Source organism: Oscarella lobularis, chromosome 6, assembly GCF_947507565.1.
Source record: "Oscarella lobularis chromosome 6, ooOscLobu1.1, whole genome shotgun sequence".
Classification (NCBI taxonomy): domain Eukaryota; kingdom Metazoa; phylum Porifera; class Homoscleromorpha; order Homosclerophorida; family Oscarellidae; genus Oscarella; species Oscarella lobularis.
In genome coordinates this window covers 2,769,016-2,792,950 of record NC_089180.1, presented here as the reverse complement: position 1 = coordinate 2,792,950, position 23,935 = coordinate 2,769,016, and the positions used below count along the sequence as shown (strand labels likewise).

At 47.8% G+C, this 23,935-nt stretch overlaps 1 protein-coding gene, 1 long non-coding RNA gene and 1 pseudogene across 5 annotated transcripts; 1 reads left to right on the top strand and 2 right to left on the bottom strand.

Annotated features, from left to right (window-relative positions):
• Positions 1-2,162: 2,162 nt before the first annotated feature.
• Positions 2,163-3,433, bottom strand: LOC136188187 (uncharacterized; annotated as a pseudogene).
• Positions 3,434-15,690: 12,257 nt separating this feature from the next.
• On the top strand, positions 15,691-20,550 carry LOC136188149 (uncharacterized). 4 transcript variants are annotated; one of them, XR_010670145.1, is made up of 5 exons: positions 15,691-16,288; positions 16,344-16,551; positions 16,601-17,013; positions 17,070-17,512; positions 17,567-20,550. It is a non-coding gene; the product is annotated as an uncharacterized lncRNA (long non-coding RNA). The 4 variants fall into 4 exon arrangements; XR_010670146.1 differs by having other exon boundaries at positions 16,601-17,345; positions 17,430-17,512; XR_010670144.1 differs by having other exon boundaries at positions 16,601-17,512; positions 17,567-18,046; positions 18,122-20,550.
• Positions 20,551-20,790: 240 nt separating this feature from the next.
• Positions 20,791-23,352, bottom strand: LOC136188148 (uncharacterized). The gene is made up of 7 exons (XM_065975882.1): positions 22,750-23,352; positions 22,615-22,696; positions 22,511-22,561; positions 22,382-22,457; positions 22,207-22,330; positions 21,165-22,156; positions 20,791-21,117 (listed from the first exon to the last, which is right to left on the bottom strand). The coding sequence occupies exons 4-7, from the start codon at positions 22,430-22,432 to the stop codon at positions 20,905-20,907; spliced, it is 1,380 nt and encodes a 459-aa protein (XP_065831954.1). The 5' UTR covers positions 22,433-22,457; positions 22,511-22,561; positions 22,615-22,696; positions 22,750-23,352; the 3' UTR covers positions 20,791-20,904.
• Between the last annotated feature and the right edge of the window lie 583 nt (positions 23,353-23,935).

Here is a 23,935-nt window from a genome sequence, read left to right as displayed (position 1 = left end):
ACGCTGACGCACTGTCGCGAATGTGTGCCGTCACAACGATACTAGCGAGCGCCAACGTTGCAGAACTCCGCGCTATGCAGGAAGCCGACGATGTCTTAGCGACTGTGATTGCCCGCCTTCGAGCGGACGAAGGACGACCACCAGCAGAAGGAGTTTGGCGCGATGGCGCACATCGCCGCTACCGGCAATTGTGGGACCAGCTACAGCTCGACGACCACAACATTTTGCAACGCAACCGTCGTCTTGGTGCCCGGTTGGAAACAACGTCGGTCCTCGTCGTGCCGCAAGCCCTCGTTCCAACAATTTTGCAACAACTTCACGGCGATCCTCTCAGCGGTCATCCCGGCGTCAGCAAAACCACCGACACACTTCTGCAACGCTACTATTGACCCGGCTTTTCCGCCGACGTTGACGATTACATTCGTCGCTGCTCGACCTGTCAACGAGCGAACGCAGTAGCGCCTCGCCCAAAAGCGCCCGGGAGGTCAATTCCCGTAGGCGGGCCGTTTGAAATGATTTCGATTGACTTCCTTGAACTTCCTCGGACCGTTCGGGGAAATCGATATGTCTTGGTATGTACCGACTACTTCACCCGCTGGCCGGAAGCATTTGCTACTGCAGGCCAAAAGAGCGAGACGGTGGCACGGGCTCTCTACGACGGAATTGTATCGCGACACGGCGTTCCCCGAATACTTCACTCCGATCAAAGCCCAAGCTTTGAAGGACGCGTAATACGCCACTTGTGCCAGATGATGGGATTAGAGAAAACGCGCACAACCCCATATCATCCCCAAGGCGATGGCCTGGTCGAAAGGTTCAACCGCTCCCTTCTCGGCTGCGGGGACCGCGCTCTCGACTGGGATCTGTGGCTACCGTCAGCGCTCCACGCTTACCGCGTTGCAAAGCAAACCTCGACAGGAGCATCGCCCTTTGAGCTGCTATACGGCAGGAAACCCCGCCTTCCAACCGACGTCGCGTGCAGCTGCGCAACCCCGCCGCCAACGGATACATCAGAGTATCTTCAACGGTTATCCACGGAGATGGATAGAGCACGGGAATTAGTGGATGCCAATTTGACGGCGGCCAAGGAGCGACAACGTCAAGGCGTGACACCCCACGTACGTTTGTACTCGCCCGGCAAACCTCGTCTACCTGCATGATCCAGGCCGACTGCGGGGAAAAGTCTACAAGTTACTTTCGGTATGGGACGGCCCATTTAAAATTCTGCGAAAACAAGGAGAGAATGACGTTTACCAAATCCAACATTCACACAAAAGAGGGCGACGGAGATGGGTACATCACGACCGCTTACGACCGTGCTATCAACCCATCGATGCGCCGCACGACGAAACATCCAGCACGACAACGACGGATGCTGCAAACGACGGACAAACACTCGGAACCCCTACGACACCGAATCATTCGCAACCACAGCCAGGGACCGGAGCGAACGAAACCCCACACCGTACGGACGTCGGAGATGTAACGGACTTTGAGAACGTCATATCCCGGGTCCCGAGCGGCCCTGTAATCAACACGCCTCAACCAATCGCAAGACCAGCGGCTCCGACACCAACTCCAGCCGTCAACGTGCAACCGCAACCGATCGCAAGTCCGGTAGCCCCGCCCTCTGACAACGTCCACCCTCAGCAACCACCCTCACTCACACCAGAACCGATCGGAAGGAAAGACGAACCACCCGAACGACCACGTCGGATCACGCGACTCCCAGTGCGTTTTGAAGACTACGTCCTAGATGCCACGTCAGACAGCGATGAACACAGTTCGTAGGCGCCGTAGTAGTGTAGTAAGGTCTAATCTGGGCTAACGGGAGGGAGGATAGATAATGGGTAGTTGGAGAGATAATAAAAACAGTCTAGTCTGAAGTCTGGGGTAAGCACAACGCTTCACTACATATACAATATGAGCGACGAAATGCTGATAGAAGCTGTTCGTAGCTACCCCTGCCTTAGCCACCGACCAAATTGTTTATACTCACGATATCTAACAAAATTTGTACTGGGTTTGGAGATAGTACGGAAGGAGATGGACCGGGAGATAGAGGGAGAGAGGAGAATGAGACAGCAGAGACAGAGAACGGAGGCGAAGAAACTGTTTTACGTTGATTATTGTGTACTTTAATATCTAGGTGATGACCAAGTTTACGTTTTCATAACATGAGCCATCTGCCATGGCACTGAACCCTCCTCACTTGCAAAATACTCCTTGTAGGCGATGCGAGATTCGGACGCCGCCTTCAAGTACTTTCCGCCTGTCCCTGCCAGCGGCACAATTGCTCCATGGCCCCCTCCAATTCCATACTAACCCTAACCCTCTTCTCTCCACGATCCAGGCAGAACGTTCCCTCCGTCGTCAATATCAATGAATCCTGGTGGACAGTAGCACGCCGAGTCTTTTACAGGTGTAGGCCAACAGCTGCAAGGCATACACTCGCGATCAGCACACGACGAAAAATTCTCAAGCGCGAGGCCAAAATTCCAAACGCATTCTCTACTATACGGCGAGCTCTACTCAGTCTAGGTAAGATATAAATGTTTTATTTTCCAGCATTGCAAGGAATGAATATGCTAACTTTTAATTAAATAATGCTTCATCATTCGGCAAATTTCGATCCGGAAATGGTCGCAGCAGATTCTTTTTTAGCGGAAAAGCTTCATCTCCTACAAATACGTAAGGTAGCATCTTTGACTTGCCATCTATTAATAATTCAGCAGGTAAAGGAAGATTCAGAGTGTCTCTTTCTAGTGATGCTCCAAATGTGCTATGGCTAAATATTCCTCCATCGCTTTGGCGCCCATAATTTCCAATATTCACGTATATAAATCTATAGTTAGCATCGACGACGGCCATTAATACGATAGAATGAGTTCCTTTATAGTTATAATATGAAGAACCAGCATGGGACGGGGCCTGTAATATGACGTGCTTTCCGTCGATGGCTCCCAGACAACGAGGAAAATTCCAGCGACTTTCAAATCGTTTGGCGATTCCTCTCCATTCCTTCTCGTTAGCTGAGAATTTTACGAACTCTGACTTGAGAGTCTCACCTATTTTAGGGATACGCGGCCCCACGATTTGGAGAATACTTTCAAAAGTTGTTGCAGTCATTCGTAAGTAAGAAAAAAGCCTTGCTTGTCAGACACGGAAAGCTGACGAACGAGGGAGTGATAGGCACCCTGCACACGTTGGCATTGATTTCGTGCTCGGACCCAGCATCGACGCCTATTTTCGACTGACGCACTCTCTTCCAAACTAACCACAGAAGGGTCACGATAACGAACTTCTCTTCCGAGGACAACATTGAGAAAATTCCAAAAAAAATTGTACGACACGTGCCAGATATTCTCAATTGTTTAAAGTGCGTTAAAATAGTGACGCTAGACCAATAGTTAATGTGAACGGGTTTACGCATACACGTTACGGAGACGGACGCAACGCTGACGCTGGACGGACGCAAGCCTAGCGTAACCTAATGTGAACCAGCCTTTACGAGCAGTCAAACGTTTATTTGATTCATTAGCATTACCCAGCAACGAGATTCGTACCAGGCCTGACCGACGGTTCTCCGCCGGGGTTGGTTTGGTCAGATGACCGATTGCAACAAAACCACTTGCTCCGGCCTCGACGCCTATTCCATTAGCTGGCCAGATCTATGATTAGGGTGTGAGTACAGTAGAACCCCGATTATCCGAACCCCTTGGGGCAGCGGGGGTTTGGATAATCGAAACGTTCGGATAATCGAAATAGGTGTTATTTAAGTTTTTAAATAGCGTAGGTGTTTGAGTAAGAGAGGAAATAGAGCCAGGGTGCGCTGAACGCAGGTGTGACGCTTCTATAAGCTGGTAACACAAATCTTTTTCTTTCGACACGCCCAATTTGGGTCATGTGACTTCGAAATTTGGGGTTCAGATAATCGAAAGTTCGCATAATCGGGGTCCGGATAATCGGGGTTCTACTGTACCTGTTGCGGGCTGAATCCCACTTCTTAGCATTGCAGTGCAGGCAGGTAGCCGACATTGAACGTGTTGCGGTGAGCCAGCCCTTACATGCCGCATAATCGCCGAGTCCAGCGACGTGTCCCGATTAGATGCGGCGACTACCGTACTGTTGTCAGAGTCTACTAAACAACTATCGCCCTACGGGAGCAACGCCGCGACAATCGGGAACATCTTGTTGTACGTGATCGCCAGCGCACGGCGAATCCTCTGCAAGTGACCTCACTCTCGTCATGGACTCCGCAGCCCCATGATCCCGACGCGTCCGTTTGCAGCCATTGTCTCCAAAACCTCAAGGAATAAAATAATAATGAGGTACAGTACATATGAGATGGTAAATGATTTATAGACTCATCAACCTACGTGCAGAAAAGAAAGGACAATGATTTTCACATAGAAATTAGTCGATGCGTTTGGAATGCTCCACCGATGACACAATAGACAGGTAATAGCTGGAAGACACTGTGTACATTGTATCCATGTAACTCTTTTGCGGATTGAAAACTTGAATCCGCGCTATCAGAAGAAGCATTGGCGACGAGAGGCCATGTCAAACACAGCGAGAGCAATCCTCTGGCAAATGTGCCCACCGTGCACCGTGGAAGAAGTCGCTTCTTGGGCGAAGAAAGCAGATCTTTTCGGCGAGGGAAGATCTCCGGATTACCACACGTTTTTTCCATGAACTTGGACAAATTATTAATAAAATGGGAGATGAGGGCGTTGTTGAGCCGATGTGTGAAGGGATTTACGCATAACGCGCTAAATAACAACCGTAAAGCCGAATCGAATTATGCATTTCGTATCGAAACCTATTCTTCTACTTTAAAACGAAGCGTTTATTGCGTGCTGTGGATCTTTTTTCCAAAGGTGAAAAAAGATGAATTGTTTTGCATGATAGGTTTTGACCGTATACGGCATTTAATTAATTAAGTCGGCCGGATACACTCGTAAAGGATAATTTTGGTAATCGACTACGTCGCTGCACGAAAAGTCAAATTGGAGTGAATATTCGGCGAGTTCAGTGTTATAACCAATAGGTTCTCCCGTGTGTTGGGTTCCTCCTCTGGTTTTTCTCGGAACGTGAAGCCAAGCTGGATGGACGCGTCTGAGGCAGCGAGGGAACTTGAAACGTCACGCGCCGTTTCAGATATCGACGTTAGCGAAACGGACATGTCGTCCGACGAAGAAGAAGAGGACGATCCTATTTCTTTAGCGAGCAAAGTTCGAGTACATTTTCAATTAGTCGCACGGCGTTTTTCCTTAGCGAATTTGGACGTATTTGAAGGCAATTCGGACGAGAACGAAGCAATACCGGCACCGATTCAAACAAGCACGCCTCGAAAAAGACCAAGATGAGGTAAAAATAAAATAAATAAATCTTTTATTTTAAATCGACCCTAAATATGTGCAAGGAGACTTGTCAAGTGAAAAAGGCGCTTCAAGCCTCACTATCGTATTGTCAATATCGGAACTCTACTGAAGGCAATACTTAGCCTTGTCCCCAGACCCTCTCAAGAACACCCGTATGACGGTGTCCCAGAGAGGGTCTGGTACGGCTCCTCCCACTTTCACGCCCACTATGACGAGGGGGGACAGCGTCTCCCGTATATCCTAGCTGAATGGAGAGTACGACCTCCTGCTACGTTACTGCGTCCAAACGGGTCAAAATTCTGTGTCTAAAATGGTGCAAACTAGTTGAAAAGAAAAACAAGTTTTTAATTCGGCGCGCAGGTTGAAGATTACATATCAAGTTTCGTCTATATCGCACTTCGTAGCAGTGTCTGGTCTTGTGGAAGCACTCAGCCTTATCTGATGTCCAAGCGCCTTTGAAAGGTTCCGAGGTTGGAAAGCTCGTTAGGCGAGCTTTTGGCGATACAGTAGAGCGAAAAACAACAGAGAATAAAGCGATCGGACTCAGACAGCAGTGGTGATGTTCGCTCGTACGTCTACGTTGGGTTACGGCCTTCTGAGGACGTTGATGATGCGGCTCTACAGGGCCTTGAATTAGAGAAAACTCTTTTATCTCTGGAAATACAGAAAGACTAAATAAGTTTGCCCCGTAAGCTCCGTCTTCATCTAATGGATTGATCTCACGCTGAATTCTCTCTGCAGCTGTTCGTCCGACCATAGCTGTAAGAGACAGGGATAGGAAACTCCCGGTCACGTGATCGCTTTTGTTGAAGCAGGGGTTGACTCGGGGGCTCTTTCCCGTATACTTCGGCTGTTTTCGCCTTTTTCCACCATAAAACAGTTTGCCACGTCATTTTACGTAAAACAAACCTTAATTGTTACGAAAATACAGTACGCTAAGTCCAAAGAGCTTGTACAGGTCCATTTTCGTACACGCCGGCTTCGAAGGTGTGACGTCATCGGAACTCATGGATGGGGCTTTACTAGTGAACGCCTCGCATCCTTCGAATCCATGTACGGATTTCCGCGAATACAGTAGTATCTTCGACGTCACCATTGAATCTCCAGAAGAGTCCTCAATTATCGTAATAGTATTGATCCGAGTATAGAAGCACTCGCAATCGATTACAACGCCGAGAGAATGACGTAACACTTCCTCCTATCGAAATCGGCACCTTGACTCTCATCCAAGACCAATATTTCAAAACGTTTTCCTATTCACCTCGAACGGGACCCGCCCCTGCCAAAACCGATTCCAGAATTAATGACATTACGTATGGACAATACCAAACAAGATTTCGCTGTCATTTTGACAAACTTTGCCTCGACATACTAAAAGGGGCACTCCGGCGTTTTTTAAACCTATACTACTATTCGTTTGCTAATCGTTTCGCACCAGTTTCGCTGTCATCGTGTGATTCGGCTACGAGAACGAAGCGTTTTGACTCTGTAATTACGGGCGTTCTGTGACGCAACTGGTGCCACACAGCTACCCTGATACAAAAAATGAACTGGCGTTTATGCATGCCGAAGGCGTCACCTGCCAAGAAAGTTTGAAAGAAAAAAGTGTAGATCGTAAGGACTAGCTGAAGCCTTTCTGTACTGACTTAAATTCGCTAACTACAACGCGCTTTTGCGCGCTATGCATTCGATGCTGTCTTCCGTGCTTTTACGATCATTGTCTCACTCAATTTATCATGTGCAAAGGTTCGCCCTTGTCGTGCAATTACAGGTTTGGACGGAAGGCACGGAAGACAGCATCGAATTCATGACGCGCAAAAGCGCGTTTCCGGCTTTATCTCGTTTCCGCTTTTAGTTAGCGAATTCAAGTCAGTACAGAAAGGTCTTACGATCTACACTTTTTTCTTTCACAGAACGCCCGTAATTACAGAGTTAAAACGCTTCTTTCTCGTAGCCGAATCACACGATCACAGCGAGACCGGCGCGAAACGATTAGCAAACGTAAGTACTTCAATAGTATAGTATAGGTTTAAAAAACGCCGGAGTGCCCCTTTAAGGATCCGGACCCTGTAAAGGAATATCCGCCAGAAGTGGTCGTAGCCCAAAGAATTCCGGGAAAATATTACCTCGCTGGAGATGGCCTGTTGATGTATGAGGTGGAGAAAAAGGAAAGCAGCAGCCGCGTTCCAGTCTTGCCCGCCCAAGCTCGTCGCTCTATTCTTCAGGTTCTGCATTCCTTGCCAATTTCCGGACACCTGGGGTACCGGAAGACCCTGAGGAAGGTGCAAAGTCAATACTTCTTGAAAGGCATGGCGTGTGATATAAAATCATTCTGCCATCAATGCGAAGTGAGAAAATCGCTTTAGTTCGCCGGAGCCGTTCCATACCGTCGGCATAGACATATTCGGGCCGTTGCCGAGAACCACGATTGGAAATCGCTACGTCGTGGTCAAAGTGGATCGTTTCTCCCGTTGGCTAGAGCTTGCAGCCGTTCCGGACATCACGGCGGAGACGATGGCAGAAGTACTCGTCGATCGAGAGACATGGGTGTCCCCGACGCCTATTGTCTGATCGAGGAAGTCAATAGAGGATAGCAGGCGTGATTGTAATCCAGCTCGTGCGCACTACTTGTTGGTGAGTCGGGAAAGGGGCGTGGCGCCTTTTTCTTGTCAAGGAAAAGCTCGATGGCAAAAACGAAAACCGAACAGTTAAACCTAATCATTGTACACCTGTTAGCAAAAGGTGCGTGGCTAAGAAGTAAAACATGGGAGCGCAATTAGGTTGAAAGCGAACAGTCACGTGACCACGAGCAGCAATAACTCGGTATTCTTATGCTTTCGGAGAATTCGTTTTTCGGGCACCTATTGTCCATAAAACGTAAGTTTGCCTCATTAGGCGCCTCTTTACGGCTCTCTTTTCGGCGTTTGGCCTTTCCTTTGACGCGAGTCAACCGGAAACGATCCATAATAGCAAGTACCTGAAATGAACCGGAAGTGCATAAAACTCATCCAAATGGCTCTTAGCGTAAAGCAAAAGACGGTGCAGGTGCAACAGTTGTGTACAATATAGTAAGCTGTGTGTAGCGATAACTGCGTGGTAACAGCCAAAGGACGGACTCTACACGTTCCCCCCAAATGACATGTCGGAACGCCCCTTTCTGAGAGAAATCGGCCTCAGGTGACCGCAGCGACGTGAATCACGCGCCCGGAACACACGCGTTGACTGCATCGATTACAGGAGGACTCTCGGGAATGTAAACTGCATGGCTGCATGCAATTATGAAAACGAGGGACGTCCCCCATTCATCGTGTGGGCGTAATGGCCCATGTCACGCCGTGCATGGTGTTTCTCAAGCGACATCGAAATCCCCAAACAATCTTACGTTCGAAAAAACTTTCGGCACCCAGTAGTAGTCGGAAAAACAACGATTTCGTAGAGAAATGGTGGCTAATATCCGGGACTAGTCGACATTGCGAGGGACACACATAGGACCACGCAAAATGTATGGAAAAGGACACGTGACCACCAGAGTTGCCTATCCTTTTCTATCTATGTTTACACGAAACCCTTGTGAATATAGTTGAAGAGAAGAACGCCGAAGTTGAAGCCGATTATAAGAAGGATCGTACCTGCGCGTTTACAACAAAGCTCATCCAAAGCATTTAATTAATGTTTTACTTTCTTTTGTTCTGGAAAGAACAAAGAAAAGCGGCTAAATTAAAAGACGGGAGAGGCATGCATCCTATGATGGTCAAATGGGCCTTGAATTTAAAAATGCTCTCGTCCTACCATGCTGCTCGCACCTCAGGCTTCATGTTCCTCCCGAGTGAACGCACTCTTCGCGATGACGTCCACTGTTACCCATCGAAGCCAGGGTTTGGCAGCGGGGTCAACGATCACATGATTCGAGAGGCAAAGATTGACTCGCTCGCCAAAATCCAAAAACACGTGATTATTCTCTTGGATGAAATGAAGGTACGCGAAGACGTAGTATTAAAGTCCTTCGAAACAGACGCTGGCAAGGATTCCAGTATTCCCGTCGCAACGCACGTTCTTGGAATAATGGTCCGTGGATTGGTTACCTCGCTGAAATTTCCCTTCGCCCATTTTCTTACAGCAGGTACATGAGTACTGCATGACATATTAAATGAAGCCATGTTTCACTTTTCTTGCGTAAACAAAGTAAAGCACAACGTCAGCATAAATTAGAGTGTCATCGTCAACGAGTAACGCCCCCCCCAAATTAGCTCGCCGCTCCGATACTTGCGGGTGTAGAGCGAAATTTGCAGTGCTGAAGGCCCTAAAAAGACCATTCCCAAGTGATGCGTACGCGGTCCCCGACGGATAGGGTGGATTCACATCGGTACACACGGCTGCCCACCGCCAAGCCCACCAGCTAGCCCACCACTGTCAACGTCACGTGGATCATGATGTCATATGCAACCCTTCTATTGGCGACGCCCACGTACAGCACGGGAGCAAACAAGTATCAGCATTTTTGACTAAACGATCATTAGCGTCTGCGAAGGCGGGTCGGCGAAAGACCTCGCGTACTATACGTTTGTTGAGCATCAGAGGTTTCGATTAAAGGGGCACTTACACTGCAAAAACTTTATCGTAATCGTTAGATGTTACTTTAGGATGAAGCTGGCAGCGCGGTCTTCGTGAGAGATACAGCTATTTTCTTCCTTAATAAAACGCGCTACAATTTTGCACTGGAGAGACCTGTTCCATCAGATCCCGGATACGCAACATTTCCGGGCCGTAACGAAGACATCGAAGCTTGCTTCTTCACTCTGCCGAGCCAGCTTTCTTCAGAAGAGGTAACTGTACCACCTAGTCTCCATTCGTTCTCGATACTGCGTCCGCATGCGGCGTTTTTAGCTAGCCTCGCGTGGCCAGGCCCTTTTTCCTGATCTCCCGGATACTCCGAGAGGGGAAAAGGGCCTTGAGTCCCACGTTATAGGTCATGGGCTCCCTCGTTTGGGGGTGCGGTCGGTCATATGATCGATTAAATACTAGAGATGCCACCTCTCAGCGACGTGTAGTGCGGGATTGGTCTAATCATTAATCAAATTTCTGCCCCCTATGCTGTCACCTCGCGGCACACAATCAACACGCGCACGCTAGATAGAGAAGATGAGCAGCCAGATGGGTTTCAGAGACTGCTGCGACTGGTCTGTTCTGTGCGATCGTACTCGGTATGAAATGGTACACATTTGCTGCTGGCTAGGCTGGCCCAGATGTACGACGTGTCCGATTACCGCGACTCTGTGCTCGTCGGCGACGTCCACTTCGACGTCCGATCACAGTTCAGCCATTCCTTGAGCCATGTGGAGTTGGGAAGGGTCTCTCGAGCAGCCTTTCCCAAAATCGAGCGAGTCAAAAGAGCTGCTGGCTGGGTCTACGTGGTATTCGCAAAAAAAGTAAATCAGAGCCGAAATACGGTGAGCACTTTTCAACTACTAATTATTTCCGATATGTGATTATTTTTAATTAAAGCGGACGCCAGCACTCAGACGTCAGAGATTGATTGGAATGCTGTCAGTCAAGTTATTTCGTCTGAACTCGATCAGCTGCTTATCGATTGCAACGAAAACGATGATGCTGAAAAGCGTGAAGAATTTTCTTTCGAACGTCATGTGAAGAACCTGAAGAGTTCTGCCCCAAATCTCTTTTTCCTGCCTGTTTCATTGATATCGGGGAAAAGAAGCTTAGACGAAACAATTTCCCAGGCGGAGCGGAGAGTAGGGTACATTGTAGCTATTTTGATGAAGCAGACATCAAGAAGAAGCAAAGCACTAGCTTTTCCAACTCAGGTTTCGATGCTTATGCTTAGCCACGGCACCAGCAAACAGGTTAATCTAAACGTCATCATAATAGTTTGAGTGGTAATCCTGTTTTGCCAGGTTTTAAGAGCAATGAATACATTGGGGGTTTGTGCCTCATATAATCATTCATGGGACTGCCTAAAAGGAATTGCTCGGTGCTTAACCGTTCCCCCCGTTTCAACGCTCAGAATTTGGACATACGACAACTTAAACATAACAAAGCGTATTTCCCATGAACGATCGGGTAATTCATTCACAATGAGTTATGTATTCAATTACAGTAGCTATTGTAGACAAACATCTTGAGCGATGGGATATGACAACTCGTCTCGCGATCGATTTCCCAAACGCGAAGCTTCCATCAATATATCCCGATCATAGACGAGTAGGAAGCATATACCTAATTAGATTATTATCTTTAAAACGTTTCCTGTACAGATCACAAAACGAAGTGATCTGCATGAATGGGACATCTTACCTTCACGGAGAGAAAACGACGAATTTGTTGAAGAAGGCACTCTCTTTGTCATGAGATTTCTGACAGATACCTTTCCGGGTCTCGCGAAACTGTCATCCTTCTGCCCAGCACCTGTCCCTTATATGACGCCTTCGAAACCAGACGTCACTCCCTTAGAAATTATGGATGAAAATGAAGGCACCAAAGACGGAAATATTCGCGTCCTCAAACAGTTTGCAGTTGACGTTTCCAAAAATGATGCTGAACCTGTGGTAAAATTGGTAAATGTCTTTCCAATACCTGTAGGGAAATCTTTCTTATTTTGCAGCCTGTAGTGGGTGACCAATTGACGTGCAAGAATATACGTTCTGCTAAGCGGTTGCGATTGCCTGAGCCACTCGATCTCAATAAACTGCAATGGGCGAAGGAAGCTCCAGGTACTAGTCAGAAATAGAGTTCTAAAAGACTCATACATATGTTGCATACGTTTAGGAGATTTTCATCTTTTATGGGAATGCCTATCGGTGTGCTTAGAGACGTTTTGGGGAGACAGCACATGTACAGGATCTGTCCAGCACCTAATGCAACATCTTCAACGATTCTCTGTTGACAAGTCTGCCAAGAAATTCCAACCATGCGATGAGTTCATGCAGCAGGTGGGTAAAAGAGTTGTGTTAATCTCACTTTATTACGTTGGACTTCAAGGTGTTCAAAGCCCACATTACAGCGTCCGCCTGTCGATTTTTGGGGCTGCAGAATACTGCAGACGCAATTGCAATTCCTGATGGTGATAAAGGGGCGTGGCTTCGTAAAATAGCTCGACAAATTTTATTGCACAATTGCAATCAAAAATCCTACATTCCATGATGAGAGGACCGACGAAGTCTACGCCTTCCACAGGACATTGCTGCATATGGGCTACCTGTATATTATACTATGGCTACGCAATCAAGCGAAACTTGGGTAATGTTGAAAAGAGATATCATGGCCGTACTCTATCACACCTGTTGCCCGAAGGATGTGGACGATGCCAGAAGAAAGAGAAAAGCTAGGAAACCATTAGAGGGACATGTGCACAATCATGACAGCTGTCAAAAGACGGAGGCAGAGCAGCACCAATACTGCCCAGTAGGTGAAGATTCATGGTGTCGCTGGCAGAAAGATCAGGCAACTGGGGAGAACAAGTATAAGCAGGACGACAATCGGACACTTCCGCATTGTTTCTTCCACGAGTTGCTTGGCTTGTTTGAGCGTCTATCGGACGAAAGTCTTTTGGAAAGGTGCAAGGACGGGCATACTCAGAATTCCAACGAGTCATTCCATAACACGCTATGGACATATGCCCCAAAAGCAAAACACCGTGGAGCATCGTCTATACTAATAGCTGCAAGAATTGCTGCTGCGCAATTCAACAATGGCTCCACTGTTTTTGCTCGGCTCCTTCAAGAAATGAGATGTCCACCAGGAACGCATTCTTTGGATCATTTCAATGAAATAGACGCCAAAAGGATTTCTGCCAGCAAAATAAAGGCAACAGTAGAGAACAAAAAAGAAGGGCAAAATTGAAAAAGAAGACTGCGCAAACGCAAGACCATCTGGAAAGAAGGGAAGGCCCGACGTACGAGGCTGGCGGGTTTGGGGGTGAGGCACCGCCTGAGAGGCCACAGGAAAGGGAGGCTACGGCTCCAGGTCGCAGGGGAAGGAGAAAGGGCAAAGAGCGAGCGACGGCTTCTGTGAGGCGTAGGCGACAACCATCACCGGCTGCCGATTCTTCATCATGTTAAATCAAAATCTTGTCCATCTCCATCACTTCAGTACTTCATCTCAACCACTCTACTTTACAACCATCTCAACCACTCTCATCTCTACAACTACTGTACCACTCTACCACTCTACTGTATCACCATCTCTACCATTCTACTGTAGTACTATTCACACTACTATACAACCACACAACCACTCTACCAATCACTTTACCACTACTCTGCTGTACACTACCACTCTACCACTCTACTGCACAACCGCACTACCATACCACTCTACTGTACAACCATCTCTACCACTCTACCACTCTACTTTACTACCATCTATACCACATTACTGTACAACCACACTACCCCCTCTTACTGTGTAGTTGAGAGATATACCATAAATAAAACCCCCTCTACCATGCACTCTACTTTACTACCATTTTTACCACTCTACTCTACAACCACACTACCACTCTACCACTCTACTGTACAACCACATTACCACTCTACTGCACAACCACCCTTCCCCTCTACCACTCTACTGTACAATCACACTACCACACTACCACTCTACTTTACTACCATCTGAACCACTCTACTTTACTACCATCTCTACCACTCTACACACTACCACTCTACCACTCTACTGTACAACCACACTACCCCCTCTACCACTCAACTTTTTTAACATCTCTACCACTCTACCACTTTACTGTACAACCACACTACCACTCTACTGTACAAGCACTCTACTGTGTACTACACTGTACCATATCTACCACTCTACTAGCACTCTCTGCCACTCTACTTTACTACCATCTCTACTCCCCTACCTTTACTACTTTCTCTATCAATCTCAACCACTCTAATTTACTACCATCTCAACCACTCTTACTCTACTACCATAACTACCACACTACGGTACCACACTACCAGAGGAAAGGAGTGGTGGAAGAGGAACAGACAAATGACGAGAGGCGATAAAAAGAAGAGAGGACACCCAGGAGACGGCAGAGGGCATAACGTATGAAGCTGGAGCGTTCGGCGGCGTCGACGAGGAGCCTGAGAGGCCAAGCGCTGGCAGAGAAAAAAAAAGCCACCAAACGAAAGCAAGGAAATACATTGGACAAACCTGACGACAGTCCAGCAGAGCGAAGGGTTCTTCCGTCACGATCATGTACGCCTTCCGTTGGGCTAGTGGAAAGCATGGCAACAAAAGCAACAAGGAAACGCGTACAAATCTCGAACGAAAGAAATATGCTACTGATCCGGACAAACAGAAGAAAAAAGACGATCGAGCAAATTCTTCGTTACCTTCGTCTCTACGTCAGCCATATAGACAATCGGCACTTTGTCAAGCCATTTGATATCTCTGCTGTATGACTCCTTTCCCTACTTGAGCAAAATTATCATTCTCTTTAACCTTTCGCTGTTAAAGATGTTTTTAATTTTTTTAAATAACCGTTTACTTAATTTTATTTCTTTCAATTTATTTTAATTTACTGCCACGCCAGCTTATGTGTTGTTCTTGTCTTTATCGTCATTATTTTTGTTTTATTGGCCTAAATTACTAAGCAAACTCTGTGTGAGTATGAGTTTCAATCATGGTGAATTGTTTTGGTAAAGCATACTGTATGTAGCAATTTTCAAAGCAAATTTGTTGCGTCAGTTGCTTCGGTAAAGTAGTAAAATTCACTTCTGGGCCCATCAACCCGCGAATCTATGGGAACAGTCGCACGACTTTCTTGAAAATTTACTGAAAACACAATGTACATATACGCTTCAAACTGAAAAAGATGGGCTCCCTAACATTGCAAAGCCTCATTCATTATTTATTTTAGCCCCACAATAGCCTCAAGGTACTGACGCTTTGGCCTAAACAGCTAATTATATGAAAATGCATCTTGTGACATAGATAACTTGTAGCAGAGCTTGACGTGGTACCGCCCGCTTCTAAAGTGGCTTTTCTCCTTCTGCAGTAGCCATAAGTACGCTTGAATCAGATCATTATCCACATGTACATTTATCTGCGAGAAGCAGGAGACAGGTAAAAAACCTTACATGAAGTCGCATTGCACCTAGTTGCCAGGAAAGTGCACTGCTCCAGGGAGCTATCTACTAGTGAACCGACCTGGAGTAGAAGAGACGGCTTCAATTGAAGCAACTTCTCATCAAGTCTAAAAAGTAAAAAGGCTTTCAAAAGGTGAAATTGAAATTGCATTTTAGACGTATTTGCCGCCATTCATTATATTCTAGACTAGCTGTCTAATACCCGGCTACGCCGGGTATTTCTGGTGACGTATAAGTTGTAATGTGACAGAGGTCGGAGGAATTCAGTGAAAGATTTCGTGGTATACAATATTCTTTGTTTTGTTGTCGTGAGTTAGGACGTAAAGATTGTGAGGAGAATGGACACGGGAACAGGCGACATAGAATTGTCCGTGGGAAAAGCAGTGAGTTAGGAGTGATAGTCCTACGATGTCTAAAGTTTGACCTTGAGCTTTGTTGATTGTCATGGCAAAGGATAGTCTAATAGGAAATTGCAGTCGTCTAAAGGGTATTGTGGTGTCAGTGGGAATGAGAGGTATGCGAAAAATGAAGACGTGTTGTCCTTGGTGCTGGCCAAGGGCGATAATGGCCTCAATGACATTGTGTCTAAGTTCATGGATGATTAGCTTGGTGCCGTTGCAAAGTTTAGGGGCATCGAGATTACGTAGAAGGATAACGGGAACACCTTTCTTTAGACGTAGTATATGCGGAGGAAAACCAGGGGGGTCAAGGGAATTAAGAAGTTCTGTGGGAAAAAGTACTGCTCCGTCATCGTCAACTGGAGTGTCCATCGAGGGGTATTCTTTAAGTTCGGTTGGTATTTGGTCAAGTAGAGAGTCGTTAATTGTCGCAATTGCATCGTTTGTAGGTGCAAGAATTGCTCGTTTCGATAGCCAGCTTTGGTCGGTGAAATTAGCGGCGAGGTCGGGAAAAACGGCGTTTTCAAGTTGTTCGGGAGAGTAAATAGGATTTCCGTACGGAATTTCGAGAAAGTTGCATTCGTCTGTTGGGATTTCACCGTTTCCTATTCGAAGAAGGAGGTCGGCGTATTGGCCTGCGAGAACGTCATTTTCGAGGTGCACTCTCATATTTGTGCGGAGATGCAAGGTTCTTACGGTTGGCCAGAGTGTTCTAGATGCTTTCAGAGACGCCTGTAATTGGTCAAGACGCGTACCTCTAGGCACGATTGGGAGGGTTTGACGAAAGTCGCCTGCTAAGAGAAGAGTGAGGCCGCCCATCAAAGTGTCGTTTTGCCGAATGTCTCGGAGCGTGCGATCAAGAGCTTCAAGAGCGCGCCTATGGGTCATAGTGCATTCGTCCCAGACAATCAGTTTAGTGCGTTGAAGAAGTCGAGCTTTAACTGTGCCTCTTTCGATGTTGCAGGAGGGGTGGTCTTCCTTGGAGAGGTCTAGTGGTAATTTGAAAGTAGAGTGAGCCGTTTTACCCCCCTGAAGGAGAGTGGCGGCAATTCCGGAAGAGGCCACTGCAAGTGCAATTTGTCCCGAGGCTCGAACTTTTGCGAGAAGAAGATTAAGAAGGTAGGTTTTTCCCGTTCCCCCTGGCGCGTCAAGAAATATGATTCGGCCCGTCAAAGGCTGATCGGTTTCTGTGATATTGGAGCAAATGGCATCGTAGGCTTCGTGTTGGTCGGGGCTAAGAGTCGGGGTCCTGGTCTCAATAATGTGGTTCATTTCGCGAAGGTTATACGACAGTTCTGCTAATATTTCTTGCGGAGTGTTATCTGCTATGCCTTGAGAACTTCGGTCGGGAGATTGTATGCCGTAGTGAGAAAGTGGCTTTCCGCTAGGAAACGATAGGAGCTTGTCTTCAATGTATATTAACGCTTGGTTGAAAAGGATGTCGGAGAAAGGCAAGTCGTTTTGAGATAACAGTTGTCGTCGGCGATGCAGAAAATCCTCTGACATGGGTTCTTTGTGGGCTTCCCACAATGCAGGAGGATCGGCGACAGAGCACATGTGAAGCATGATGGCAAACATGTCACGAAGATTTCGTGGCATTTGGGAAACTGCGGCTTCGGTAAGTGCATTGTGCCAGTGATCGTCGCTTTCCAAGAGTCCTCTGTGCTTGCAGGCTTCTTGGTAGGTAGGATACACCGTTTCATTGAAGGTGCGCAATGCTTCGAAGCTGGTCGGACCTCGGACAGTGTGGAGAAGAAGGCGTAAGTGGTAGCATTCGGTGTCGTTCGGATGAACGGTGTAGACTCGCCCGAGGCAGTCGGATTCATAAATTAGCGGATATCCTTCGACGCACTGTCCTCGTTGCCGGCGGCGCCATGATTTGCTTTGCCACGTGTAGTATTTGGGTACATCCACGTATAGAAGTGTTCGTGCAAAGGCGTCCTTTTGGCAGAGCGCGAAGAATTCTGTGAGAGTGGTTTTGGGAGGTTGCTCTGCTTGATCAGCGGCATTTTCGGCATTAAAGGTCACCCTTTGGCCATTTTCTAAGTGGACGTGCAGCTTTTGGACAGCGGGGTGGTGATGGTGAATGGGAAATGCGCATATTCTCCAGACAGCTTCGTTTGTGCTGATGTACCTGGCTGCTTGGAAACAGGTAATTTCGTCGTTTGTGTCTTGCGGTCGCACGCCAAAGACTGCCATATCTTGTCCTTTATGTACATATTTGCAGATGTATTTGACGCTTTTGACGGAATTGGAGATTTCGACGTTGATGTGGCATTTGAATGTGCGAAGAAGAAAGGGGTTGTAGGGAACAATCCATCGGTTGTCGACGGTGCGTCCCGGACTTAGTTCTGCGGTGTTACCTCCTTGATCGGGAGAACGACGTCTGTAAAGAGGATAACCGTTTTCTCCCGTCTGGGTTTCGGAGGCAAAGTCTCTTGGATACTTTTTTGTGCACCTGCCGTTTTCCATGCACGGGGAAGACATGTTCCGTTCGCCACATGGTCCGTGGACCATGTGCTTTTTTACCAGTTCATAGAGGATGGGGTCGGCTTCGGGATCGGGTAGTTCAGCTGAAATGACTTTGTCAATATCATCGGGTCGAACTTTTTCGTACAGCCAAGTTAGCAAGTGTATATGAGGCAAGCCCCGTTTTTGCCACTCTATGGCATAAGCGTGGCAACGGACTTTGCCGAAGATTTCTTTGTGATCCATCAAGTCCATGAGTTTTTCGACTTTTTGCTTGAATACGCGTGCTGTGATGTCTTGGCGGTCGGCGGGAGATTGGCCTTCAAAAAGTTCATTTTCAATTTCGGAGCATCGAGGATTGCATGTCATGGTAGTGAAGAGGTCAGGAGCTCCAAATTTTCTGACGTAAGTCATCGTATCCTGAAAGCGTTCGTGCATGTATCTAGGAGAACCGGTAAAGGTGGATGGGAGTACGACAGTGCGTCCTATGCTTTCAACATCGTCTGCTCGGTGAACCGTATCACGAAGTCGAGAGTACTTGTCGACGCGTAGGGTATCTTGACTGTAACGAATAAAACTGAGTCTCTCGGACTCGATTTTAGCGTATGCGTCAACAATGAACTGGTGGGAAAGCGGTCCGCTTCGGTGAAGAATGTTGAACTCGTTCTCTCTTTGCATTAGTCGATAAGCGTAGAATTGAAGTGGGCTCATTTTCTTCGACGTCGGGCGCTTTGTTTGAGGATTGGACAAATACGTTTCAAGGTGGTAACCGTCCTCTCCGCGAGGGAACAAAAGAGGATATTGCCAGGAGTCGTATGCTCTGTTTGTTTCTGAGACACGATGGATTTTGTCATCTTTAGCATGAAGTACAATGTCTCTGTGACCCGCGTTCTCATTGATTAGTAACGCGGCAATTTCGGAGCAGCTGGGGGCGTTGTATCTTCGCGGATGTTGACCAGGGGGACGTTTGTCAGCACGAATGACAATCTTATGGCTATCGTTAATAAGCCCCTTTTCGAACGCGGTTTTGAAATCACGTATGTAAGGATTTACAATGTGCAGCATGCTCTGTAACTGCGCTAACAGAGTGCGATCGATGATATGTCGAACGGCGTCGGACTGAACGGCCACTCGTCGGAGAGCCTGTTGCTCATAATTCTCTATGAAGTAAATTTGCAGGAAGCAGGGTTGTTGATGAGAGGGTGGCGTGACTGAACCTACTGAATGATACACCTGTCCTTGTATTTTAAAAGTAGGCATGTATCCGGGATAGCGAACGATGTTTTTCGCTCCAAAAGAAGTCATCTGAAAGCAAGAATTGTACGCGCGAGTATGAGAGCGAAAGCGGATAGATTGGGGATCAGTATTGCACAGAAGGCGTTTCAGAAGAATCGGTGGTTGAGGAAGTGGTTGCAAAATGACTTTTCCGTTAGAACAGCACATGGATGGCGGTTCGCGAAGCCATTTTTTGGCACCGCAGTGCTCGCAAGCGTAGTCCATGCCACCTATGTTTCCGAAGTCAAACGAAAGGGCGGGGTCGTAAGCGAAAGCCGCTTTGGAAAATGAGAAAGTTCGGCGGTTGCGTCGTTGGTGTGAAGAAGCGCTCCCTCTCGCTGACTGGATGCGAGATGCTCGCTCTTGAACACGTCGTCGGGGCAAGGGGCGCGAGAGAGTATCATGGTTTGGGGGAGAGTGAGAGGGAGCTGCCGCCTCAGAAGAAGGCTCCGCGTGTAGAATAGGCGGACAAAGGGGTGCGTGAGAGGAACTTGAAGAGGGTGGAGTGCAACTTGGAGAGGAAAGGGGTGGAGAATATTCGTGTATTGTGGCAGACGTGGACGGTGGAGAGTCCTCCGCAGGCGTTGGAACGATGCTGGAGGCGTGGTGGGAGGCACGGCGCCTTTTAGCGGAGCGCGGTTCTGAAGAATATTTTCGCTTCCGCGGCATGAAGATTTTCTTGACTTCGTGATACTCTCGAAATCGTGATATTGGTAATCGTGACCCAGTAACAGGGCAACAAAACTAAGAGAAACGGGGGAATTATGATCAGAAAAGAAATCAGAAAAAAACGAACTTCGAAATGAGACTATTCGTCGTTGAAGGCGATGTCGCTCGAGAATCGAGTCGATTTGCTTGCTCAGACGACACGAAAGGCGTGCTGAAGAGCGAGTTTGCAGGAGAAGGCGAACGAACGCAGAGAGCCGAGTGTTTCGTAGAGAAAACGTTCCGAATGACGACGGCAGGCTCGAGATCAGCGCAAAACGAACGAATGGAGATGTCGAAAAAAAGGTAAGGCTTTCTTCGATGTGATTCGGTGGATACGATTCTTTTCGGAAGCAGCGTGAAGATATCGGGAGAAGCGATCAAGATGGCGGCGCTATCACGTGACTGACGGGGCATCGTGTTTTAGGCACAAGGCAAAAATTTGATGCACATCTTTAATTTCTCTTGCACGTAAGAGGTCGCGGAAATTACTCATGCAAAAAGCATAAACTACGGTCACGCGCCTCTCGAGCTCAATTACACTATACGGTTATCGAAAAGTCACACGTCGTCGCCTTCGCCTTCGCTAACGTTGAGCGCTTCTTCAAGAGCGGGCAAATAGTTGTCTTCAACGCTGGACGATATCGGCAAAGCAGCCGCAGACAAAGGATTTGCAGGATTCGGAGAAGGATTCGGACGATTCGGTGAAGTCGGCTTAGGATTTTCCAGTGATCGCATCTCGACGTCGGGATTGCGAACAACGTTCAGAACGGTCTAAAAATGCCTTACAGCAATGCATGAAATGAGAAACATCGTCTTACCATTGACTGATTGTTGTATGTCAATGTGAACTGTTTCGCATCGATCAGTTTCACCGGTGTCACGTCGTCTTCGGATTCGGTATTTGCCATCTTCCGCAAAGCGTCGCCTTCTGCGTGAAGACGCAGCCTGAATGAGTTGACGTTTATGCTGAGAATAGCCGAGACGCGGCGCTTGCAAGATGCTAACGATGAGACGGTCGGACAGGCGTTGCATCGACCGATACCTTTCACATCCCTCAATTCCGTCATGTGCCCGTTCAGGCAATCCCCGCAGACATATTGGGACGAAAAATCTGTGACGCTGGCGACCGTTGCTCCCTCGACTGTTGCAGCAGCCGAAACAGGCTTCTTGTAGGAAAAGCGGACTCCCTCGACAGGGGTTTTCGAGCGCTCAATGCGAGCGTTGTGTTTCGGAGTTGTCAACGTGTTTTCTCCGCCGAACTCTTTTACCATGAGACCGCTGAAGTCGTAGCACTGTCCGATTTCGACCGTGTTGACGTGGATCGCCCACAGATTCACAGTGGCTTTTCCCGTGGGGTCCTCGACCGTAATCGTTTGAACGGGTGTTCCAGACATCGTAGCTGTAGGAGATTGGACGTTGACGACGCCGGCGGAAAAAGAGACTTTCGTGTATGGTAGAAGTCCGTCGAGCTCGCTGAGAACAATCTTTTGCGGTCCGGCATCCTTGGCGGCAATCGATAATGATGTCTGGTTCGAAAAGACGCGAGGCGATCTCCAGACGGCGGTTCCATCTGTTATCATGACTTCCATGTCGTCTCCGGAACGTGACGGTTGAACAACGGCGTTCGAAAAGTTGACTGGGCGACCGTTCTGCGCAAGATCGCGAATCTTTTCGGCTTTTTTGGGGCTGAAGCCGACAAACCGCTTTCGACCCGACTCGTCTCCCAAATAACCGTCAAAAAATTTTTTGCCCGGTGAATCTTCGAGACCCGAGAAAACTTCGATTACTCCGTGAACGCTCGCCTTATATCCTAAAAAGGAGAATACATACGTGTATATCGCAATAGACGATGTAGCTTACCACTTTGCTGTGGGAAGATATCAGACAGAGTATCGAATTCTTGCGGGCGCGGCCTCTTTCGCGGCGACGACTTCGTAGGGGAGTGTTGTGCCGACATGACTTGAAAAAATGTCGACGCAGAGATCTAACAAAAATTCTAGATACAGCAACTACGAGTGGCTGTCGTTGGGCTCACCGATACGTTGGCGTAAAAGACAAAAAGAAGAAACAAACTGTTCGTCCTCATCAACTGACGAAAAGAGAAGCAGTAGCTGGCAAAAGAATCAGCTATATACGGCGAACGCAGCAGTAACGATCGACTTACATCAGAAGCGATTCGCAAAACAGCGATAAACAAAAAGAGGCAATGAGAGCTCTATCGATCAAGAGTTCGAACGAAATTGTCGCGAAGCAGCGCCGCAAACTCACCGTCGCTTCGCAAAAGAAAACGAAGAGCAATTCGTGAACGCCGCAAACGCAACGCAGCGGGCGGCGAAACAACAAAGGACGGCTGCGAAAACTGTCGATCAGATCGGTGCGCGCGAGGCAACAAAATCGGCTCACCGCGCGAAGCCAATGAGAGTCGCAAAAGGATGCGAAGAGCAATTCGAAGTAATCGCAAAGGAAACAGAGCGAACAGCGCGAGCAGAGGACCGATTGCGGAAAGTGTCGCGAGAAGGGGGGGTGCGCGAGGCAACTAAATTGGCTCAGCGTGGCAAGCCAATGAGAGACCGAGCAGCAATCATGTGATCGTCATTTGACCAATGGTCTTCCCCGATGACGCGTCCCGGAAGTTGCCCCTGCGGCCCTCGAACCGCAAAACGCGCAAAACGGCGTGAAAACGTCCTCGACAGCGTCCTTTGCGCGAAAAACCGAATGAGAAAATACATCTTCGCAAATGGTAACTGTCTAATCGACGGTCAGTTGCGCGGAAAGGCGAAAGCAAAAGAGGGCGTAAACCGGCTACACCCTCTGCGAGCGAAATCTAATTACGCCACAGATCGCTCGCGAATCTCGCGCAAACGACTATCGCGAGCGAAAGCGAGCGGTCTACGCGCCAAACGCACACGCGAAAAGCGAACGCGAGTTCGACCCAAAAAAAGGCGCGCAGGAGCCGCACCAGCAACTCCCCGATCCGCACTCCGCGACAACCGCGATCCCCCGATCGGGGCGCCGCGACAAAGCGACCGGCGTTACCACTCCGCCGGACCTCGAAAATTGTGCTCGTGCGGCGACGCGGTGCAAAAGCGCTTCGTGCGGTCGAAGTAGCGTTTAGAAATTTGCACTTGTGCTCTTAGTAGTATAGATACAGTAACTGCCAATGCAGTGTACTCACGAGATGTAATTAGTGTACAACAGCTGCTCATCGTTCACGTGAAGCAGCTCATAGACTATTTGTTATCATATAATCACGTTTTTCCGTTGATCAACGTCCTTGCTGTATGAGTATGGGGCGTTAAAATATTTCAATTAATATAGATTCTAGATGAGGTCAACAATTTTCAGAGATATGAACTCTAAGTAAAAAATTTCCGTTATTGCTAGGTTATTGCTAGGTTACTAAGGAATTGATAAGCGTGTAAGGTTTCTTTCGAGCATCTGCTGCAGTAAATTTCGAAAATGTTTACTTCTGTGATACATCCACCAATTGCCTGCTTGGTGGAATACCTGGGCCTGGACGAGGCTGTTCGTCGATGCGCGCGGCTTAGTGCTGGTCAAATTAGACATCAAAAGCGCGTACCGTATGGTT